This window comes from Dryobates pubescens, chromosome 1, assembly GCF_014839835.1.
Source record: "Dryobates pubescens isolate bDryPub1 chromosome 1, bDryPub1.pri, whole genome shotgun sequence".
In the NCBI taxonomy this organism is placed as follows: domain Eukaryota; kingdom Metazoa; phylum Chordata; class Aves; order Piciformes; family Picidae; genus Dryobates; species Dryobates pubescens.
The window spans coordinates 2,310,411-2,331,585 of record NC_071612.1 but is presented as its reverse complement, the minus strand read 5'-3'; the positions used below and the strand labels follow the sequence as shown (position 1 = coordinate 2,331,585).

The 21,175-nt window shown below is 48.2% G+C and overlaps 1 protein-coding gene across 1 annotated transcript in view; it reads left to right on the top strand.

Moving 5' to 3' along the window:
- Positions 1-21,175, top strand: part of LOC104309251 (contactin-4) — a 416,486-nt gene that overhangs the window by 305,388 nt on the left and 89,923 nt on the right. Inside the window, exons 7-9 of the mRNA XM_054180010.1 lie at positions 5,972-6,175; positions 13,581-13,683; positions 14,593-14,777. Coding sequence (XP_054035985.1) covers positions 5,972-6,175; positions 13,581-13,683; positions 14,593-14,777 — 492 coding nt within the window. The remainder of the gene's footprint in view (positions 1-5,971; positions 6,176-13,580; positions 13,684-14,592; positions 14,778-21,175) is intronic.

Sequence of the window (21,175 nt, the reverse complement as noted above, 5' to 3'; positions counted from 1 at the left end):
GGCTAATACTAATTTCAAGATTTCATCCCTCTCTTCAGCTTTGTGGCTACCATCATCTTGATGGTTTAATAGCTTTTCCTATAATAGCTCCAGAGAACTTTTTAAGTGGCAGCCCTGACTTTGTGGAAGAGGTTTTAAATATGCATATATATAAGGAAAAGAGGGGAGTTTTGTACTATAAAAGGCAAAGAGAAAATAGTGTGGCTGTGACAAGATAGAAGACCAGAGAACATTGTTTTGGAGAACCATCTGGTCTAATTACAGTAATTACAGCAGAATTTCCTTTCAGCTTTCAGTAGCTGCTTTCCCCCCCACCACCATCACCACCCCTTGCTGTCATTTAAAGTTTTAGATCCACAACTTGCTTTCTTCTTTTGAGCAGAGTATTTTGGGGACAGCACAAGAGAGCATGGAGTTTCTGATCCAATGCTTTAGGCAACCGTGACCAGGAAAAGCAGACCCAGGAGGGCTACCTGCTGTGCTGAGCCAAAATAGAAACAACCAACCAAAGACAGAAAACCAAACCAACAAAGCAGATAAAACACCGTGCAGCAAGGCACAGTGATGCAACTCTTGAGCTTGATTGCCTCTTTGCTGCCCATGTTTTGGAATGGAATGGAATTAAATGGAATAGAATGAACCAGGTTGGAAAAGACTTCTGAGATCATCGAGTCCAACCTATCACCCAACACCATCTCATCAACTCAACCATGGCACCAAGTGCCTCATCCAGGCTCTTCCTAAACACCTCCAGGGATGGTGACTGCACCACCTCCCTGGGCAGCACATCCCAATGGCCAATCTCTCTTGCTGGGAAGAACTTCTTCCTACGATCCAGCCTAAACCTCCCCTGGCACAGCTTGAGACTGTGTCCTCTTGTTCTGGTGCTGCTTGCCTGGGAGAAGAGACAAAACCCCACCTGGCTACAACCTCCCTTCAGGTAGCTGTAGACTGCAATAAGGTCTTAGTGCTGAAAGTCTCCATGCCTGTACCTTCCCTAAACGTTTCAGCAGGAGCCATCTCAGGCTGTATTTCAAGTGCCTGTTTACACAGTTGTTACAAACCGCCTATGGGATGTGAAGTGTCTATCACTTCCAGAGCAATTAGTGTGTGAAGCCTTATCAAAAGGCATCTGTCAGGTTTGAGAAGCCATAAATATTGCACCAGGATCCCGCAGGAAATCAAAGTGAGTTTGATATAGTGTTTATTTACATGGTGCTACACCGGCAAATGCACTTCTGGATGCTCCGGTCTGTGGTGTTCCCTGTGCTCTGTATTCCCTTAGCCCTGTGTTATTTTTAGAGAGAGAATTGCCCAGTTGTCTTCTAGTGCTGCTGCCTCTATTGTCTAACTCTGTGGGATTCAAGCAGCTGTATTTTTCTGGCCAGTGATTTCATAGAACCAGAGAATCAACCTCAGAGATCAGCAAGCCCAACCTATTACCTAATACATCTTTGTGGCCTCTTCTGGACCTTCTCCAGCAGGTCTATGTCTCTGTTGTGTTGGGGTCCTGTAGCTGGACACAGTCCTCCAAGTGAGGTCCCTTCCAAGCAGATGCATTGTGCCACTGTGGCAGTGCTGTGATCAAGACTAAAGGCCATAACCACTTCCAGTGTTGAACCAGAGGATTCATTGGCTTCTTGTAGATCTTTTGGGAGTTCAAGAGAGTGAGATGGCCAGAATGGTAATGGCAGTGAGAACATGGGGTCTTAGAACCATAGAATCACCCAGGTTGGGAAAGACCTCAGAGATCATCAAGTCCAACCTATCACCTAATACCTAACACCTCCTGACAACTAAACCATGGCTCCAAGTGCCACATCCAAGCCTTTTTGTTGCAATGAAATGAAGGCAGAGGTGTCACATCGGATCTTTGCCCTGTTCCTCAGTTTTATGTATCCAAATTCATAGTTTGAGGATGGGTGTTGGGGGGGATTTTGATGTCTGGCATTCTAGAAATAGGTCTCTTAAAGTTATTCCTGTGTTGGGTTTTTCCTGTGTGAAGGAATCCCAGCTGATCACCTCAAAGGAGGCTGGAGTGAGGGGGGGTGGTGTGGGGGTGTGTGTGTGTCAGTCTTTTCTCCCTAGTATCAGGTGATAGAAGGAGAGGAGAAGCTTAGGTTGGACATGAGGAAAAAGTTCCTTGCTGCAAGAGTGGGCAGGCATTGGAACAGGCTGCACAGGGAGGTGGTGAAGTTCACATCCCTGGAGGTGTTCAACAAACATGTGGCCATGGCCCTTGGAGATGTGGCTTAGTGACCATGGTGGCTCTAGCTCAACACTTGGAATGATTCTATGGTTCTCTGACTTGGTGCTCTTTTGGATCAGGTCTTAACTCTTGCCACAGCTTTACATTTGCCTTCTGCTCTCCTGTGACCTGCTAACCAAAGGTTTCCAACCTGGCACTCAGCTCAAATGGCACAAATACTCAGGAATTTTAACTGAAGGGGTAGGAAAAGCTACTCCAATGAGCAGAAGATAGGATATCATCTTGAAAATGAAGGCAGGAGGGCTCTTGATGGCTCTCACCAGTGAAGAGTCAAGAACTCTTTCAGCTAAAGGCATCATTAGCCCAGAAGCATGGAGCTGATAGACTAGGAACAAAAATATTTAACCTGGAAATTAGAGGGTTCTTAGCAACCCAATCCCAACAGTCAGCAGAAAATAGGAGCCAAAAGCCTTGCTGCTTCAAGGGTATGTTTATGAGTGGGATTACATAACCTCCTGGTGAAGGACAGGATGGGACAGGGACTATTGATCCACAAAGACCCTCCCAGTTCTGCGTTCCTATTTGATATCTTTATTGATGATCCAGATGAGGGGATTGAGTCCTCCATCAGTAAGTTTGCAGATGACACCAATCTGGGAGCAGGAGTTGATCTGGTTGAGGACAGAAGGGCTCTCAAGAGAGACCTTGAGAGGCTAGACAGATGGGCAGAGTCCAACATGATGGCATTTAATAAGTACCAGGTGCTGCACTTTGGTCACAACAACCCCATTCAGTGTTACAGGCTGGGAACAGAGTGGCTGAGAGCAGCCAGGCAGAAAGGGACCTGGGGGTACTGGTTGGCAGCAGCTGAACATGAGCCAGTAGTGTGCCCAGGTGGCATCCTGGCCTGCATCAGCAATAGTGTGGCCAGCAGGAGCAAGGAAGTCATTCTGCCCTGTGCTCAGCACTGGTCAGGCCACACCTTGAGTCCTGTGTCCAGTTCTGGGCCCCTCAATTTAAGGACACTGAGAGACTTGAAGGTGTCCAGAGAAGGGCAGCAAGGCTGGGGAGGGGTCTGGAGCACAGCCCTGTGAGGAGAGGCTGAGGGAGCTGGGGTTGCTTAGCCTGGAGAAGAGGAGGCTCAGGGGAGACCTTCTTGCTCTCTCCAACTACCTGAAGGGAGGTTGTAGCCAGGTGGGGGTTGGTCTCTTCTCCCATGGCAAGCAGTGACGGAACAAGAGGACACAGTCTCAAGCTGTGCCAGGGGAGGTTTAGGCTGGAGATGAGGAGAAAGTTCTTCCCAGAAAGAGAGATTGGCCATTGGGATGTGCTGCCCAGGGAGGTGGTAGAGTCCCTGTCCCTGGAGGTGTTCAAAAAAGCCTTGGATGAGGCACTTGGAGCCATGGTTTAGTTGTCAGGAGGTGTTGAGTGGCAGGTTGGACTTGCTGATCTCTGAGGTCTTTTCCAACCTTATTGACTGTACGATTCTCCTGAGGATCCTGCGGTCAGTTCACCATTCCCCAGTCAAGGCAAAACCCTTGAGTATCGCGGAGCAAGAGGGAGGCTTTGGTGGGAACCTGCTGTGTAAAGATTCATTCAGATGTAAATGCCTCTCAGCATTCCAGGGCGGTGAGGTTTGTTTGCCTGCTTGTTCCTGGCGGCTTCTGGAGGAACAAGATAATTGTTCACCCAGAGTAAATTTAAAGGAAAACAAAACCCCACAAAACCCAACCCTTAACTACTCGCAGCAAATAATGATCCAGCTGAGAAGTGGTACCTTGTTTGCTCTGAGTATCCTCTTGACATCAGCATGAGGTTACTTATAATTAGATGCATATGTGTAAATATGATGATTAGATATTCCCCACATAAACATAATTACCAGCTCTCCCTTAAAAAAACACCAACCCGAGTCTGAGCAGGCTTTGTGTAATCCTCTTGTTCAAAATAAAGAAGCAAGAAGCCAACAATCTGCATTCAGCCTCTCCTCTATGTAAACAGCGGAACGTGAGGGCAGGAGATGTTTTCCAAAGCACCTAATGGTAGTTGAGGTCAATTACAGCTATGACTCATTAGAGTATTAAAGTAAGAGTATGCTTTTTTAGTATAATTAGTGCTTCCTTTAGAAAACTGCAAGCAATCTTGGATCCACTTGAATTCTTTGAGACTTCTCAGGGTGTCTGGGCAGGAGGAGTCTTAGGCAGGCACAGCAGCGTTCTGTTGCGTTAACCTCGCTTACAAACACTGCAACCACTTGCAGCACCTCTCCCCCTTGTTTTATTGCTCAAACAACTTCCAAAGATGCCTTATGAAGCACAGGGTAATGTCCAATTAGTCATGTAGAAGGTTACAGCTGCTTCATGTAGCGTGCAGGGGTTTTGCTGACTCAGAAGCTCCTAAGGAATAAATGGGTGATGGAGGTGGTGCAGAAAATCCTCCTCCCAACTGTCTTGAAAGGAAACACATTCAGTCAGAAAGAAGAAAAAGAAAAGTCAGGAGTCAGGCTGAAATGGTCCTGACAAAAAGGTGAGATGATAATAAAATGCAGCCTGGGCCAGTGGAAGGTGTCCCTTGATGGGGTGCTTGGTGCCATGGGTTAGTTGTTTAGGTGGTGTTGGATTGGTTGATGGGTTGGACACAATGATCTTGAAGGTCTCTTCCAACCTGGTTTATTCTATGTATGTATGTATTCTATGTATGCCCATGACAGCAGGGCTGGAACTAGATGATCTTTAAGGTCCCTTCCAACCCAACCCCTTCTCTGGTTCTGTAGAGTGCAGTGGAAGAACCTGAAGGAGCAACACTGATGTTAAATCCCTGGGCAGGCTCAGAAGTGTCCCAGCTGGGAATTTGTTGGAGACATAAAGATGAGAACTTGCAAATTCTTAGCCTTTGTATTCTCTGATATATCCCATCTTTCAAACCAAAGTGGGCAGGTTGTTCAGTGCTCCAGCCCTGGCTTGGGATGGGCAGGCTGGACTGGTGTGCCGAAGCCAAATGTCTGAGGCTCATCAAGGCCCAGTCCTCCATTTGGGTCACAACAATCCCCTGCAAAGCTACAGGTTCAGGGCAGAGTGGGTGCAAAAATGCCCCACGGAAAAGGACCTGACAGCTAGTGGAATATGAGCCAGCAGTGTGCACAGCTGGCCAAGAAGGCCACCAGCATCCTAGCCTGGATCAGGAATAGTGTGGCCAGCAGGACTAGGGAAGGGATGGTCCTCTTATATGCAGCACTGGTGAGGCTGCACCTCAAATACTGTGTTTGGTTCTGGGTCTCTCACTCCAAGAAACTCTCTGAGGTGCTGGAACAGGTCCAGAGGTGGGCAATAAAGCTGGTGAAGGGTCTAGAGCACAAGCCCTGTAAGGAGCACCTGAGGGAACTGGGGTTGTTTAGCCTGGAGAAAAAGGAGGCTGTGGGGAGACCTTCTGACTCTCTACAACTCTCTGAAAGGAGTTTGGAGAGAGGTGAGGGTTGGTCTCTTCTCCCAGGTAACAATTGGAAGGACAAAAGGGAGGTTTTCATTGTCAAACCCTGGAAGAGGCTGCCCAGGGAAGTGGTGGAGTCCCCATTCCTGGAGGTGTGAAAAAGCTGTGTAGATATGGTGCTGAGGGACACGGATTACTGGTGGCTTAGTGGATGAACTTGATGACCTTAAAGGCTTTTTTTTCCAACCCAAACAATTCTATGGAGCCCAGCAACAGGTGGTGCCCTGTGAGGATGTGAAACACATCACTAACACTGGTGGTACCTTCTGCTTCCAGAGCTCACCTACGCCTGGATCTTCAACGAGTACCCAACCTTCGTGCACCAGGACAATCGCCGCTTCGTGTCGCAGGAGACCGGCAACCTGTACATCGCCAAGGTGGAGGCTTCAGACGTGGGCAACTACACCTGTGTGGTGACCAACACAGTGACCAACAGCAGAGTCCTGGGTCCCCCCACCCCCCTCATCCTCAGGAATGATGGTAGGACCTGGAAGAGGGCAGCCAGGGGCTGGGGTGGGTGTTTTTCTTTGCCTGGCTGTCGCCCAGCAATGCAGATGTGGCCTGAAATAAATATTTCTAGCAAAGAGAGAGAGTGGACTGGACACAGTTTTGGGCTCCCCAATTCAGGAGAGGCAGGGATCTGTTGGAGACAGTCCAATGGAGAGCCATGAGGATGATTAGGGTAGCATCTCCTTTATGAAGAGAGACTAATAGCCCTGGGGCTGTTTAGTCTGGAGGAGAGAAGGTTGAGAGAGGATCTGATCAATGTCTATAAATATCTGAGGGGTGACTGTCAAGTGGAGGGGGCCAAACTCTTTTTGGTGGTGCCCAGTGATAGCACAAGGACCAATGGATACAAACTTGAACGTAGAAGGTTTCACCTCAACATGAGGAGAAACTTCTTTACAGGACAGAGCACTGGTTCAGGCTGCCCAGAGGTTGCTGGAGTCTCCTTCTCTTCTTCTTCTTTCAAGACCCATCTGGATGTGTTCCTGGGAGATCCTGCTCTGGCAGGGGGGCTGGACTGGGTGATCTCCAGAGGTGCCTTCCAACTCCTACCTTTCCATGATTCTGTGGTTTTCCCCTTCACAGAGATTCAGTGATGATGGAGACCTCTGCTTTAGCTGTGGTTCCAAGTCCCAGACAGTTGTGGGGTCTATGATGTGGTAGCCAAGGCTGCTTTTCCCACCACTGGAACACCTCTCAGTACCAAGCAATAACTACAAAAGAAAGAGCTGGTGACACTCAGACAAAGACAGGAAATAAAACAGATTGTTAGAGTTTGGCTGTCCAACAGATTTGCTCATTTGATGCAGCCCCAAAGTGAACAAAAGCACTTTGTTGTTTGGGTTACTGCTAGCTCAGGCTGCATTTCCTAGCAGAATTGGTGCTATTTTTAGTAGTCTGTGGAATAATACAGAAAAGAAAGAAGAAAGCAAAAGAGGATTTCTAAATTTAGCCAGCCAGTTGATTTGTATCATCATCTTTTTTGGCCTAGATAAGGGGGAAAAAAAAAATACATTTCCATGTTAATTTCCAAGGAAAATTAATTAAAATGTCTCTGTTAAAGGAGAAGAGTTTAGGGATGTTTGAGCCAGAAATAGCAATGCATTATTGGAAGCTGCTTGCAGAAGGATATTCGTTGGCACCTCGTGGTGTCTGACAAAAAGTTCCTTGCTTGGAAAATATGAGCTGGTTGCAGGCAGCCTCCTGCCTGGAGCTGTCCCCTTCCATGCACATGATTGCTGCAGATGAGGAGTTTGGAAATGCTGAGTTTGTGAGGAGAATTTGAGATGCTGTCATGTGAGAATGGAATGAGACAGAGCCATGGTTGATCGGTGAGGGGAGAAAGTGGCTTCTGTTCCAGCTCTGTGCCAGACCACAGAATCACGAAATGAGAGAATGATTTGGGTTGAAAGGGACCTTAGAATCATGGAACCAGTAAGGTTGGAAAAGACCTCCAAGATCATCAAGTCCAGCCTGTCACTCAAGACCTCATGACTACATGGCTTCAAGTGCCACATCCAATCCCCTCTTGAACACTTCCAGGGATGGTGACTCCACCACCTCCCTGGGCAGCACATTCCAGTGGCCAATCTCTCTTTCTGGAAAGAACTTTCTCCTCACCTCCAGCCTAAACTTCCCCTGGCACAGCTTGAGACTGTGTCCTCTTGTTCTGGTGATGGTTGCCATGGGAGAAGAGACCAGCCCCCACCTGGCTACAACCTCCCTTCAGGTAGTTGTAGAGAGCAAGAAGGTCTCCCCTGAGCCTCCTCTTCTCCAGGCTAAGCAACCCCAGCTCCCTCAGCCTGTCCTTGTAGGGCATGTGCTTAAAGATCATCTAATTCCAAGCACCCTTCCAAGGGCAGGATCACCTTCCACTAGCTAGGTTGCTCAAGGCCCTCTCCAATCAAGCTTTGAATGCTTCCAGGCTTGGAGCCTCCACAGCTTTTCTAGGCAACCTGTTCCAGTGCCTCACCACCCTCGTGGGGAAGAATGTCTTGCTCATATCTAACTTAAATCCAGCTTTATCCAGTTTGAAGCTACATCCTGCCACTCCATGCCTTTATACAAAGTTCCTTTCCAGCTCTCCTGTCTCTTCCTTCAAATACTGGAAGGCTGCTCTGAGGTCTTGTTGGAACCTTCTCTTCTCTCTCTGTTGAAGAGGAGGCTGCACTCTATGGTCACCATGGCCATAAACCTGCCCTGCTGAGTCCAGAGTAAATCATCTACCCTAGGGAAACTGAGGAGGAACATTCACATTTACCTCATATTAGCACTTTCAGTGTTGGAGAGGAAATATTGTCAAGCATTGCATGAACAGAACTTTTATGGAAACCATTCCTAGCTGGAAGTGCTCCCACTTAGCACAATCAAGCTTGATATCATCTTCTGTCATGAGGTGGGGTGATGCTGAGCCTCGCCAGGGGCTTCATCCCAGCACACTGCTGCTCCATGTGCTGTTTACAGGGACCAATTCCCTTCCTGAGGGAATTCATAGGAAGGCTCTCTGAGGCCTTTGAAGTTCACTCTGCTGTTTATTACAGATAGGAGACTGCAACTGAAGCTTTGAGGGGCTGGGGAATGCACTCCTCAGTGAAACCAGAGAGGTGCTGATTTATTCATGGAGCCGGAGATGACTGTACCAGAAAGGAGAGCATGGGCTGAAAAATCAAAGTTGTTTTAAAACTGCCAAACACTTTTGCTCTCATGCAGAGTTAATTGTGGGTACTGCAGGCTTCACTTCTGGTTTCACTTGAAATTAAGGAAAAAAACATCTTCACTTTGAGGGTGCTGGAGCACTGGAGTAAGTTGCCCAGAGAGGTTGTGGCATCTCCTTGTCTGGAGAGCTTCCAAGCCCAGCTGGGTATTGTGCTCCTGGGCAAGCTGCTGTGGGTGCCCTGCTTTAGCAGGGGGGGTTGCACTGGAGGATCTCCAGAGGCCTCTCCAACCTCCACCATGTTGGAATTCTGTGATACATGGCCCCATTACTTTGAGCTAACAAAACTGCAGAGTAAGATCCTGTTCTAGGTAGCACTGGTGTACTCCTGAGTACACCAGAGTGCTCCTGTCCTAGGCGTACTGGTGGTGAAGAACTAAGAGTAATGGCTAGGTTAGGGGGGGGTAATTATTTCACACTGAGCTGAAGAGAGAAAGAGAGAAGACTTTTGTGCTGCTGCTAATCCCTCACTCAAAGCACCAAATTCTGGAGCTGCAGGAAGGAAACAGAGTTTAGATGCTCCATGTGGCTAACTCTATGCTGTTTGGCATCAAGGATTTCAGCTGTCTGAAGCATGAGAGAATTGCCCAGTGGCTATTTTTAGTGTAGCCAAAGTTCAAACAGGCTCATGGAGCTGATGGACAATCCTGGTTGCCCCAGAGCAGGTCACTGCTGCAGGGCTGGGAGTGCAGGACAGCTCATGCTGGTCTCAACTCTTCCCCACCACAACCCCAAGGTTTCTTTTCCCATTTCTTCAGTGCATGGCAGTAATTTTTCCTGACTCAGTCACGAATCACCTAGGCTTTTTAGGTTGAATACCTGCTGCCTTTGTCAGGGTTATTTCACTTGAATGCAATCATCCTGAGAATCAAAAAGCAGCTTTTTCAGCAGGGTGAGGTGTTTTTAAGCACTGCTTGCTTTCCAGTGCCAGCCTTTGGAGCTATAATCTCTGAAAGGAAAAGATCTGGGTGCAAGGGATGAAATCAGATCCTGCAGGCAGATTGCTTTCCCCACCTGCACCTTTTGTGCTTCTCTTTAGCTTATTTTCAGCTGTAAGGCTCTGGACTTAGAGATCCCCTGATGCTGTTTGCAGCAGCTTTTTGGAACAGGTGGTACAAGGCTCACACTGACAGAACTCGGATTCCTTCCTTGCTGTGGAAGCAGAAAGTGCCTCTTATCCCATTAGTTATCCTCAGACAGCTCTTTTTTCCCCTTGGAGAGATAAATATCTTAGAGGGTTACAGGATGCTGGCAGGAACAGACCATGCCAAGGTAGTTGTCAGGGTTAGAGTGAGCTCCAACTCTGCTGCCATGGGCAGAGGTTATCTGATGATGATAAATACAGTGTACAAAGGACAGTGTGTGCTGGGGAAAGGAAGCTTTTCCTCTGTCTCTCTTAGTTCTCTCCCACAAATATACAGTCTCCTGCTGTCTGAATGCTTCCATGTAGCTGTATGGAAGCTAAGGGAGCTTGGCTGCCTTAGGTGTGTGACCCCCAGTGGGTGATTTAGGAAATGAAGGCAGAAAGCATTATTCATAGATTCAGGGAACAGTTTGGCTTGGAAGGGACCTTAAAGCTCACCCAGTTCCAGCCCCCTGCCATGGGCAGGGACACCTCCCACCAGCCCAAGTTGTTCAAGGCCTCATCCAACCTGGCCTTGAACACCTCCAGGAGGGGACATCCACCAACTCCTTGGGCAACCTGTTCCAGTGTCTCACCACCCTCGCTGGAAAGAATTTCTTCCTAATCTTCAGCTTCACTCTCTCCTCCTCAAGCTTCAACCCATTCCCCCTCATCCTTGTGATCCCCAAACCCTTGTGAAAAGTCCCTCTCCAGCTTTCTTGTGGGTCCCTTTCAGGAACTGGAAGGTTGCAATATTCACCTGTGCCCTCTCATTTCTGTATTTGTGCACACTGGTGGCATCATCTGATCTGATTTTAGATGATTAGGAACAAGTTCTTTGCCAGGAGGGTAGTGGAACATGTTGCCCAGGGGGATGCTTGGGGCCCCATCCCTGGAGATATTCAAGGTGATGCTCAGCAGGGCTCTGGGCAACCTGATCTAGAATCATAGAATCAACCAGGTTGGAAAAGACCTCAGAGATCACCAAGTCCAACCTATTACCTAACCCCTAACACCTCCTGACAACTAAACCATAGCTCCAAGTGCCACATCCAAGCCTTTTTTGAACACCTCCAGGGACGGGGACTCCACCACCTCCCTGGGCAGAACATTCCAATGCCTAACAACTCTCTCTGTAAAGAACTTTCTCCTCACCTCCAGCCTAAACTTCCCCTCCTTCTGGTGCTGGTTGCCTGGGAGAAGAGACCAGCCCCCTCCTGGCTACAACCTCCCATCAGGTAGTTGTAGGCAGCAATAAGGTCTCCCCTGAGCTTCCTCTTCTCCAGGCTAAACAATCCCAGCTCCCTCAGCCTCTGGGCTAGTGGAGGGTGTCCCTGCTGACTGCAGAGAGGGTTGGACTGGATGACCTTTGGAGGTGCCTTCCAACCCAGACCATTCTCTGATCTCATCCAGCACCACTTGCTCCTCGCCCACCCAAGGCTTGGCCAACATCCAGGCAGCACCGCGCAGTTAAGATTTAAACTGCAATCATCAATTAGCTGCTAATCACCATTGGGCCAATTATATGTGCTGGTTTTAAGACAGTCCAGTGAGTGGAGCTGGAGCCATTTATCAGGCAGATAATGGCCTTTTTATGTGCCCAAATTTTAAAACACAATTTCATAAAGAGGCTGCCACGAGGCCTGATTTACCGGGGCGGTAAAACTAAAGGACTTACCCAAAGAGTATATGATCCCTGCACATCCAAATCCTTGGAGCTCACAGAAGCCTTGGTTAACTTCAGTGCTTCTAAAAGTCCTTCTTTTCTATTTTTTTTCCCCTTTCTCTGATGGTTATTTGTTCTGCATTTCACTTCTAGAGGGTGGGGAACCTCCTCAGGTGTTGCTGTGGTAGAATCGTAGCATCTTAGAGTCATAACCTGGTGGTAGGTGGAAGGGACCTCTGGACATCATCCACTCCAATCCCCCCTGCTAAAGCATGGTCATTCATAGCAAGCTGCCCAGGATCATGATGTCCAGCTGGGTTTGGAATCTCTCCAGAGGAGACTACACAACCTCTCTGGGCAGCCTGCTCCAGCCTCCCACCCTTTAGCTCTTGCATTGAGAAGATCCCTTCTGGGGCTGCTCTTCTCCAGGCTCAACAGCCCCAGGGCTTTGCTCCTCACAGACCTGCTCCAGGCAAGTTCAACCAAAACAAACCCAAGCCCAAACAAACAAACCGAACCAAAGCCCAACCAGAAATGAACAAAACAAAACAGCCCCCAAACCTCAAACAATACATGCAAAACCCCCACACAAACCCAGAGAGAGGGGCTCTGTCTACTGGCAAAGTTTCCTAGGAAAACATGTGGCAAGAATTGAGCTGTTGCTGGCTCTGCCTTCTGGGTGTCAGGATCTGGTGCTCTGAAGGGCAGTAGAAGTCTGTGGTAGGTGTCCAGGCAGATATCCCTGAACAGCAGGAGAGAGTTTTCAGTGAGGTGTTGGGTGACAGGTTGGACTTGATGGTCTTTGAGGTCTTTTCCAACCTTATTGATTCTGTGAGTCTATGATTCAAAGTGAAACTTCTGGGTTCCAGTTTGCATTCATTGCCCCTTGTACCTATCACAGCCCAGCCCCATCTTCATGACCTCCACCCTTTACATATTTATATGCATTGGTAAGATCCCCTCTCAGTCTTTTTTTCCCCTCCCAGCCTTCTCCCTCCTTCTTTCTTCCCCCTCCCAGCCTTCTCCCTCTTTCCTTCTTTCTTTCTTCCCCCTCCCAGCCTTCTCCCTCTTTCCTTCTTTCTTTCTTCCCCCTCCCAGCCTTCTCCCTCTTTCCTTCTTTCTTTCTTCCCCCTCCCAGCCTTCTCCCTCTTTCCTTCTTTCTTTCTTCCCCCTCCCAGCCTTCTCCCTCTTTCCTTCTTTCTTTCTTCCCCCTCCCAGCCTTCTCCCTCTTTCTTTCTTTCTTTCTTCCCCCTCCCAGCCTTCTCCCTCTTTCTTTCTTCCCCCTCCCAGCCTTTTCCCTCTTTCTTTCTTCCCCCTCCCAGCCTTTTCCCTCTTTCTTTCTTCCCCCTCCCAGCCTTCTCCCTCTTTCTTTCTTCCCCCTCCCAGCCTTCTCCCTCTTTCCTTCTTTCTTTCTTCCCCCTCCCAGCCTTCTCCCTCTTTCTTTCTTTCTTTCTTCCCCCTCCCAGCCTTCTCCCTCTTTCTTTCTTCCCCCTCCCAGCCTTTTCCCTCTTTCTTTCTTCTCCCTCCCAGCCTTTTCCCTCTTTCTTTCTTCCCCCTCCCAGCCTTCTCCCTCCTCCTTTCTTTCTTTCCCAATGCACCTGCACAAACCCCTGACTACTCCAAAGCAAAAAGGAGCAGAGCCACGAGGAACTGTTACCTCTTGGCAGATGGTGTGGAGCACCAGCTCCGATTTTCCTCTGGCAGTAGATGGGAGAAGAGCCCACCCTGCACGGCTGTTAGAGCCAGGCTGTGTTTAAAATGAATGAATTAATTGGGCAAGTAATGATGTATGGAAGAGCTCTGTGCTAGCCTGGCATCACTTGCGAATTTATTGCCAAAATTCACCCAAGCTTTAGCGTCTCTTTTACGTTCACAGGGGTGATGGGAGAGTATGAGCCGAAAATAGAAGTGCAGTTCCCAGAAACTGTTCCATCTGCCAAAGGAACAACGGTGAAACTGGAGTGCTTTGCCTTGGGGAAGTAAGTTTGCATCCATTATTGTTATTATTCCTCCAGCTTCTCACTTTCAGAGCACTGTACTGCAGAGTTTGCAGCAGGTTCCTAACCATTCCCTTACCGCGGCAGCAGTTGTTAACTGCAGTTGCTGGAAAGAAAGGATTGGGGGAGCAGGAACTTTGCTTACCAAAACATAAACTCCTAAGGAAAGTTGAATTTATTTTCCACATCTCCTGTTTGGAGAGCTCAGTGCAGCACTTAAATCATGGCTTTGGTACTGGCAGCACTTCTGAGAAGGGGCAGGGCTGGGCTGAGCAGCAGGGGAGTGCCAGAGGCTCTCCATGAACCCCCTCTGGCTTCCCAAAGGGAAGAGAAAGGGAAGAAAGGAGAGAGACTGATGGGGTGGGAAAGAGTAGCACACTCTTGGTATAGGTAGTAGTTGTATTACAAGCATTGAGTAATTATAAGTAGTTATAAGTAATAAGTATGATGAGTATTGAGTAATTCTAAGTAGTATTTGTATTATAAGTATTGAGTAACTATAAGTAATTATAAGTAATGAGTATTTGTATTATATAAATAAAGTATTTCTCATAGAATGGGTTGGCTTGAAAGGGACCTCCAAAGCTCATCCAGTCCAACCCCAGTGCAGTCAGCAGGGACATCCTCCACTAGATCAGGTTGCTCAAAGCCCTCTTGCGCCTCACCTTGACTATCTGCAGGGATGAGGCCCCAACCACCTCCCTGGGCAACCTGTTCCATAGATATTAGAGATTATATTAGAGATATATTGTAATAATGTTGCTCCAGACCCTGTGCCAGAGTCTTCAGACTAACCACGTCTTCATCATCCTCCAACATGATGCAGCCTTCACAAGAGCCCCTCAGGATGAAACCCCCAGTCACTTCTTTTGCTTTCTTTTGCTTATTTAGCCCTGTTCCTACGATTAGCTGGAGGAGAGCAGATGGCAAACAGATTCCCAGGAAAGCCAGGAGGCACAGGTCAAGTGGGCTTCTGGAAATCCCAAATTTTCAGCAAGAAGATGCTGGACTCTACGAGTGTGTGGCTGAAAATGTGAGAGGGAAGAACGTGGCACGAGGACAGCTGACATTTTATGGTAAGCAGGCTGCTGCTTTGAGGAGCTTTTATGGTAACAAGTGCAACATGCAGTAAACATTTAGTGAGGAAGTCATTTTGGAGGACACTTTCAAAATCACTTTCTGTTACAAACAGCACAGCTTAGGGAAAAACAAAACCAAAAAAAAGAGGAAAAAAAAGGTGTCATTTGAAATAAAACCTCCTGGAATGCTGCTTATTCGTTGAGAACCAGAGCATCTGGAACAAAAGCTCGTTGCTGGAAGGACATTGGCATGGGGACGTGCAGGGGATGCTTGAGAACAGCTCATTTGCCTTGCTTGTGGTTGTGAGGGCAGAGCAGGCTGTCTAGAGGAGCATCGTGGTGGTTCCAGCTTGGGATTTATTGTGTATTGTCCCAGCTTGAGTTAGTAAATGTCCATTGCTTATAACCACTTCAGGACTGCTTTCAAGAAGGGTCACTGGTTGCACAGCCTGGGAAGTTGGGACTGGTGAGACACTGGCACAGGCTGCCCAGGGAGGTGGTGGAAGCCTCATCCCTGGAGGTGTTTGCAGCCAGGCTGGATGTGGCTGTGAGCAACCTGCTGGAGTGTGAGGTGTCCCTGCCCATGGCAGGGGGGTTGGCACTGGATGATCCTTGAGGTCCCTGACACCCTGAAAAGTCCTTCCCCAGCTTTCTTGTAGGCCCACTTCAGATACTGGAAGGCCAAAAAGAATGTTTTTGACCTATAGTAAATAGCCACAGAAAAAGGGTTTGGGAACTTGGTGCTTCTAACTCCTGGCTAAACTGGATTGGATTTGGTGGAGAATGTAATTTCTTCTGTTTTAAAAGACACCAACAAAGCTGGGGAGGGGTTTGGAGCACAGCCCTGTGAGGAGCAGCTGAGGGAGCTGGGGTTGCTTATCCTGAAGAAGAGGAGGCTCAGAGGAGACCTTATTGCCCTCTACAACTACCTGAAGGGAGGTTGTAGCCAGGTGGGGGTTGGTCTCTTCTGCCATGGCAAACAGTGATAGAAGGAGAGGACACAGTGTCAAGCTGTGCCAGGGGAGGTTTTGGCTGGATGTGAGGAAGAAGTTCTTCCCAGAAAGAGAGATTGGCCATTGGGATGTGCTGCCCAGGGAGGTGGTGGAGTCACCATCCATGGAAGTGTTTAAGAAGAGCCTGGATGAGGCACTCAGTGCCATGGTTTAGTTGATTAGATGGTGTTGGGTGAGAGGTTGGACTCGATGATCCCTGGGGTCTTTCCCAACCTGCTTAACTCTGTACTCTGAGACATCTGTAGGGATGCTTTAACATTGGAAACAATCCCAAAAGACATTTTGGAGAAAGTTCTGAGAAATCAGAGCTTTTGGGGCTTCCACTTCAAATAACAATAGCCAAAAAATCCTCCTTTTAAGACACAGTAAAACAGAAAACAAGAAACACATTAGAAAGGAGGAAAATAACAAGAACAAAGTGAAGCCTTTCATGTTAAGGGGGGAAAAACTAACTCTGTTGTTGATCCAATGGATTTTTTTTCTTTCTTTTCTTTCTTTGTTTCTTTTTTAATTGAAAGATTTGAAGATTTCTTTCCCTGTCCCTCAGACAATGCTTCTCCTGATTTTTCCCTTGAGAAGAGTAAATGAAAAGCCTCATCGCTTGTAGGGTTTTGCTCAACCCACACCCAAACCTGCCTGCCTTTGCAAAGCAGTAAGGAGAGCCTTTGGTGTGCTCCCACCACAGCATACATTAAGCTATAATCTAATTACTGTAATGAATTTACCAGTCTGGATGCTATTCCTGGAGGACTGCAGAGCCTACAGAAAAGCTGCCACCATGCCTAGTGCTGGGGTTTGTGTTCCAGATGGCATTTCAGCAGAGAGCCTGAGATTTTGTGGGAAGAGGAGTGGTCTCCCTTCTCTGTTTCTGGTGCTGGGAGCTATCTTTCTATCCACTTCTCTTTATGTTACCAGGGGAGTTCCCCGTGGAGAGGTGTTGGCCAGCCACCTCTGCTGGGTGTTGGTTTGAAAGATAATTGATTAAGCTATCGTAGGATCAGGATGTCAGGAAGAAGTTCTACACAGAGAGAGTGATTGCCCCTTGGAACAGGCTGCCTGGGGAGGTGGTGGAGTCACCATCATTGGAGGTGTTCAGGAGGAGACTTGATAGGGTGCTTGGTGCCATGGTTTAGTTGATTAGGTGGGTTGGATTGGTTGATGGGTTGGATGTGATGATCTTGAAGGTCTCTTCCAACCTGGTTTATTCTATTTTAACCCCACCTCCCTCAACTCCTCCTCATAGGGCTTGTGTTCCAGATCCCTCCCCAGCTTTGTTGCCCTCCTCTGGACACGTTCACATGCCCTGGGTGATGTGCTATGGGCAGTCAGATCTGTCACCTGGGCTGAGCACTGTGCTCTTGTCACAACACACGCCCTGCAGATCACAATCTGGCTCTCCAGCATGACTCCTTTCAAGCCAGTTATCTGCCTCCTTGCATGGCATGAAGTAAAGAAAGAGAGAAAGAAGAAACAGCAAATGCAATGCAGATTTGCCTGCTCACTGGAGATAACCCAGAGCTGCCTCTGTTGTCAGCTGCTTTCAGCACCCCTGCAAGTTGTCAGGGAAGGTTGACTTTTGCTGTATTTCATTCTTGTATCAATGTTTATTCTTCCCCCTGTTAGCGTATCAGTGACAGTGGAGTTGTTTGACATTCTCGTTGCAGCAGGAAAGGTTAATTAAACGTGCAAGATCTGCTCTGCCTCCCTTTTCCTGGGCTTCGAGGCCCTGCACCAGGCTGTGTTTTATTGCTCTCCCAAAAGCATTTGTTCTGAGTGCTCTGTGTCCTGCTTGACAGATAGGCTTTCAGGACAGGAAACATGTTAATGCAATTACAGTGATTCTCTTTCCTTGACTGTTAGAGCTCTGAACGACACATCACCCATTGCCTTGCCCTAAGTCTCTTGTTCAGTCTCTTGTTCCCAACCAGATACCACAATTAGCTCCTGAGAATCAGCAAATTAAACCGAAAAACCTCTTTTCCACCCTCATTTAGCAGCCATAAATGCATCCTGTGCTGCATTCCTGACTTCCCATCCTAGCCTGTATCAGGAGGAGTGTGGGCAGCAGGGCAAGAGAGGGGATGCTGCCCCTTTGCTCTGCTGAGACCCCGCTTCAAATACTGCAGCCGGTTCTGGTGTCTCCAGCAGGAGGAGGACACAGAGCTGTTGGAGTCCAGAGGAGGCCACAAAAGTGATCCAAGGGCTGGAGCAGCTCTGCTGTGAGGGCTGGCTGAGAGAGTTGGGGGTCTTCAGCCTGGAGAAGACTCTGGGGAGACCTTAGAGCTGCCTTCCAATAGCTGAAGGAAAGCAGCAGAGGGACTTTTCATGAAGGTGTCTAGAGACAGGACAAAGGGGAATGGTTTGAAGCTGAGGGAGAGCAGGGTTAGACTGGATCTGAGGAAGAAGCTCTTCAGTATAAGGGTGATGAGAGTCTGGAATAGGTTGCCCAGAGAGGATGTGGATGCCTCCCCACTGGGGGTGTTAAAGGCCAGGTTGGATGAGGCTTTGAGCAGCTGAGTCTAGTTGAGAGATGTCCCTGCTCATGGCAGGGGAGGTTGGAGTAGATGACCTCTGAAATCTCTTCCAGCCTGAGTCATTCTAGGATTGTCTGCCAACCCCAGCCAGCTAAATCCCTGTGGCTGAGTGTGGTGAGGTCCCAGGAACAGGCAGGGTTGGAAGGCATCACTGCTGCTTTGAGCCCCTGCTCATCCCTTGAACTCAGCAGCGAGGGTCTGCCACTGTGTCAGTTCTGGTTTGCTCCTCAGTGTTTCAGAGGCACTCCCATTGACCCAATTCTATTTTCAATCTGGCTGCTCATAAATTTTACATTTGATAACCCTCCACAAGGCCAAGATTTCTACCCTGAGCAACAAGCAATGCCAACAATTATCTTTTCTTGGTAGAAGGTAAGCAGCTCACCTCAGCTACCTCATTTAAAAAGAAATTGCCCCCTGTTGCATAAAACCAGCAGCAAGGAGATGCTTGTTGATTATCATCCTGGATGTTGTTTTGTTCATGTCAAGTTTAGATTGCCATTTCAGTCAGAACTTCCTTTGTCAGAGATTGACAGCCCAAATGTTGTCCTGAGCAGAGGGCAAGAGGCAACCGGCAGGTGTCCAAGCACAACAAACTCATTCAAAGAGGTTGTGGCTGCTCATCCAGCTGCTTGGAGCCTTTCCCATGATGGGCAGGAGCCTCACTCCCCTCTGCAGCTCCTTGGCTAGGTTCTTCTTGTTGTCCATCATCAAATGTCCCCACACACCACACGGGCATCTCATGGGAAGTGTGAGATGAGGTGGTTCCCCACCTGCAACAGGCTGCCCAGGGAGGTGGTGGAAGCCTCATGCCTGGAGGTGTTTGCAGCCAGGCTGGAGGTGGCTGTGAGCAACCTGCTGTGGTGTGAGGTGTCCCTGCCCAGGGCAGGGGGCTGGAGCTGGCTGAGCCTTGAGGTCCCTTCCAACCCTGACAATTCTCTGATTCTATTCTATGTTCTAGTCCTTTAATCAGCTTCATGCTCCTCCAGCATCTCTCTCCTGAGCTCCCTGCCCAGCACCTTGCTGGCAAGCCAAGGCAAGGGGTGAGGGGGGGCTGGGTAGAAAAATGAAATGAAGATGCTTTTTAAAAGTGTCAGCACAGCAGCAGCCACATTAGCAGAGAGACAAACTTCTTTGTGCCTAATTACAGCTCTTTGCAGCCCTTTTTAAGATGCTCAGCAGAAACCATTTAAAGGCTGGACTGCTTTTCGGATTAAATACTTCCCCAATCTACATCCCCCCCAGGAGCTGATGCTTCTCCTTAATTTTGTGGTGAAAAGAGTCGCCTCTTCATCAGTGGGCTTGTGTTTTATTTGTGTGAAAGCTCCTTTATGCCACTCGGTAAACCAGCCCCGAATGGAAAGCGTATGACGCTCTTCATTATGGTTAGAGGTCTGAAAAGGAGATTTGCATAAGTGAAAAGCAGGCAGTTGTGTCTCTCTCTGCTCCCTGCAGGTCCCAGAGCACAAATCATTTGCTGACAATTCACAGCCACTTGAAATCAAATGAGTTTCTGGGCTGATAAAATACAAGGCAAGAATCAGATAAATAGGACAAGTATAGAAATTATCATTTACATGCCTTGCTGGGAAACCCAGGGTGCTGCTTGTACCAGACACATTGCCATTGATTCCTCACAGGATCACGGAGTCCCAGCGTGGTAGGAGGTGGAAAGGATCTCTGAGGACCATCTAGTCCAAGCAGGGTCATCCACAGCAGCTTGCCCAGGATCACAATGGCCAGCTGGGGTTGGAATCTCTCCAGGGAAAGAGACTCCACAACCTCCCTGGGCAGCCTGCTCCAGGGCTTTGAGAGTTATACGGATTTCAACTAGTCCTTGATGGGCAGCAGAGGTCAGGAGGAAAGGGTTTAAGGTCAACTAGTCCTTGATGAGCAGCAGAGGTCAGGAGGAAAGGGTTTAAGGTCAACTAGTCCTTGATGGGCAGCAGAGGTCAGGAGGAAAAGGTTTAAGGTCAACTAGTCCTTGATGGGCAGCAGAGGTCAGGAGGAAAGGGTTTAAGAGGAGAATAGGAAGAGAGGAAGAAAAGTGATGACTGGAAGTCCATCAGGGAGGTTGGACTTGATCTCTGGAGGATGAATTCGATCTCTGGAGGTTGAATTCAATCTCTGGAGGTCCTTTCCAATCCCTAATATTCTGTGGTGCTGTGATTCACGTTCCTGTGATCATGGGAAGGGTAACAGACTAGGGACATATGGGTTCTGTTTACAGAAGCTGTGCCCCTGTTTGGGCTAGGATGATGTGGCCACTTGTCTGCACAAACCTCACACACTGGCTGCCTTCTTTGGTTTTAATTACTCATGCATTCTCCTCCCCACCCCCACATCTGCTTTTCTTTCTTCTCCTGCCTGGCTTTCTGGTCTTTAGGCTCTTTCTGATCCTGGGCTCAGCCTCAATCTCCTTCAAATAGATATAGTAATGGGCAAGTCATTCAGCCTTTCATCTGCCATTAATGATGAATTACACAGCCTGCCCTAGGTCATCAGCTGCTAGAAATTGGCTTAGGAACACTGGAATCAATATACACCGACCGAGAATTGGATTCTGTATATGTATTAGTACCTCATTTGCTTTAGTCCCTTTTGCTTGTTTGGAACTCACAGATGCTTGCAAAGTCCCTTATAGATTTATTTCTGCTTTATTTCACACGTTGCTCCCATCATTCTTTGGGTTTCTTGCTCAGTTCTGATGTGATACATCATCACTGGCTGTATCATTTCATTTTCAAATGCCTCTCAGGGCATGATTCCTGCTCCAGCTTCCCAGTGCCTACTTTTGCCTTTTGATGTATTGCAAGGAAGGGCCAGCTCAGTCTAGACAGTTTGGTCT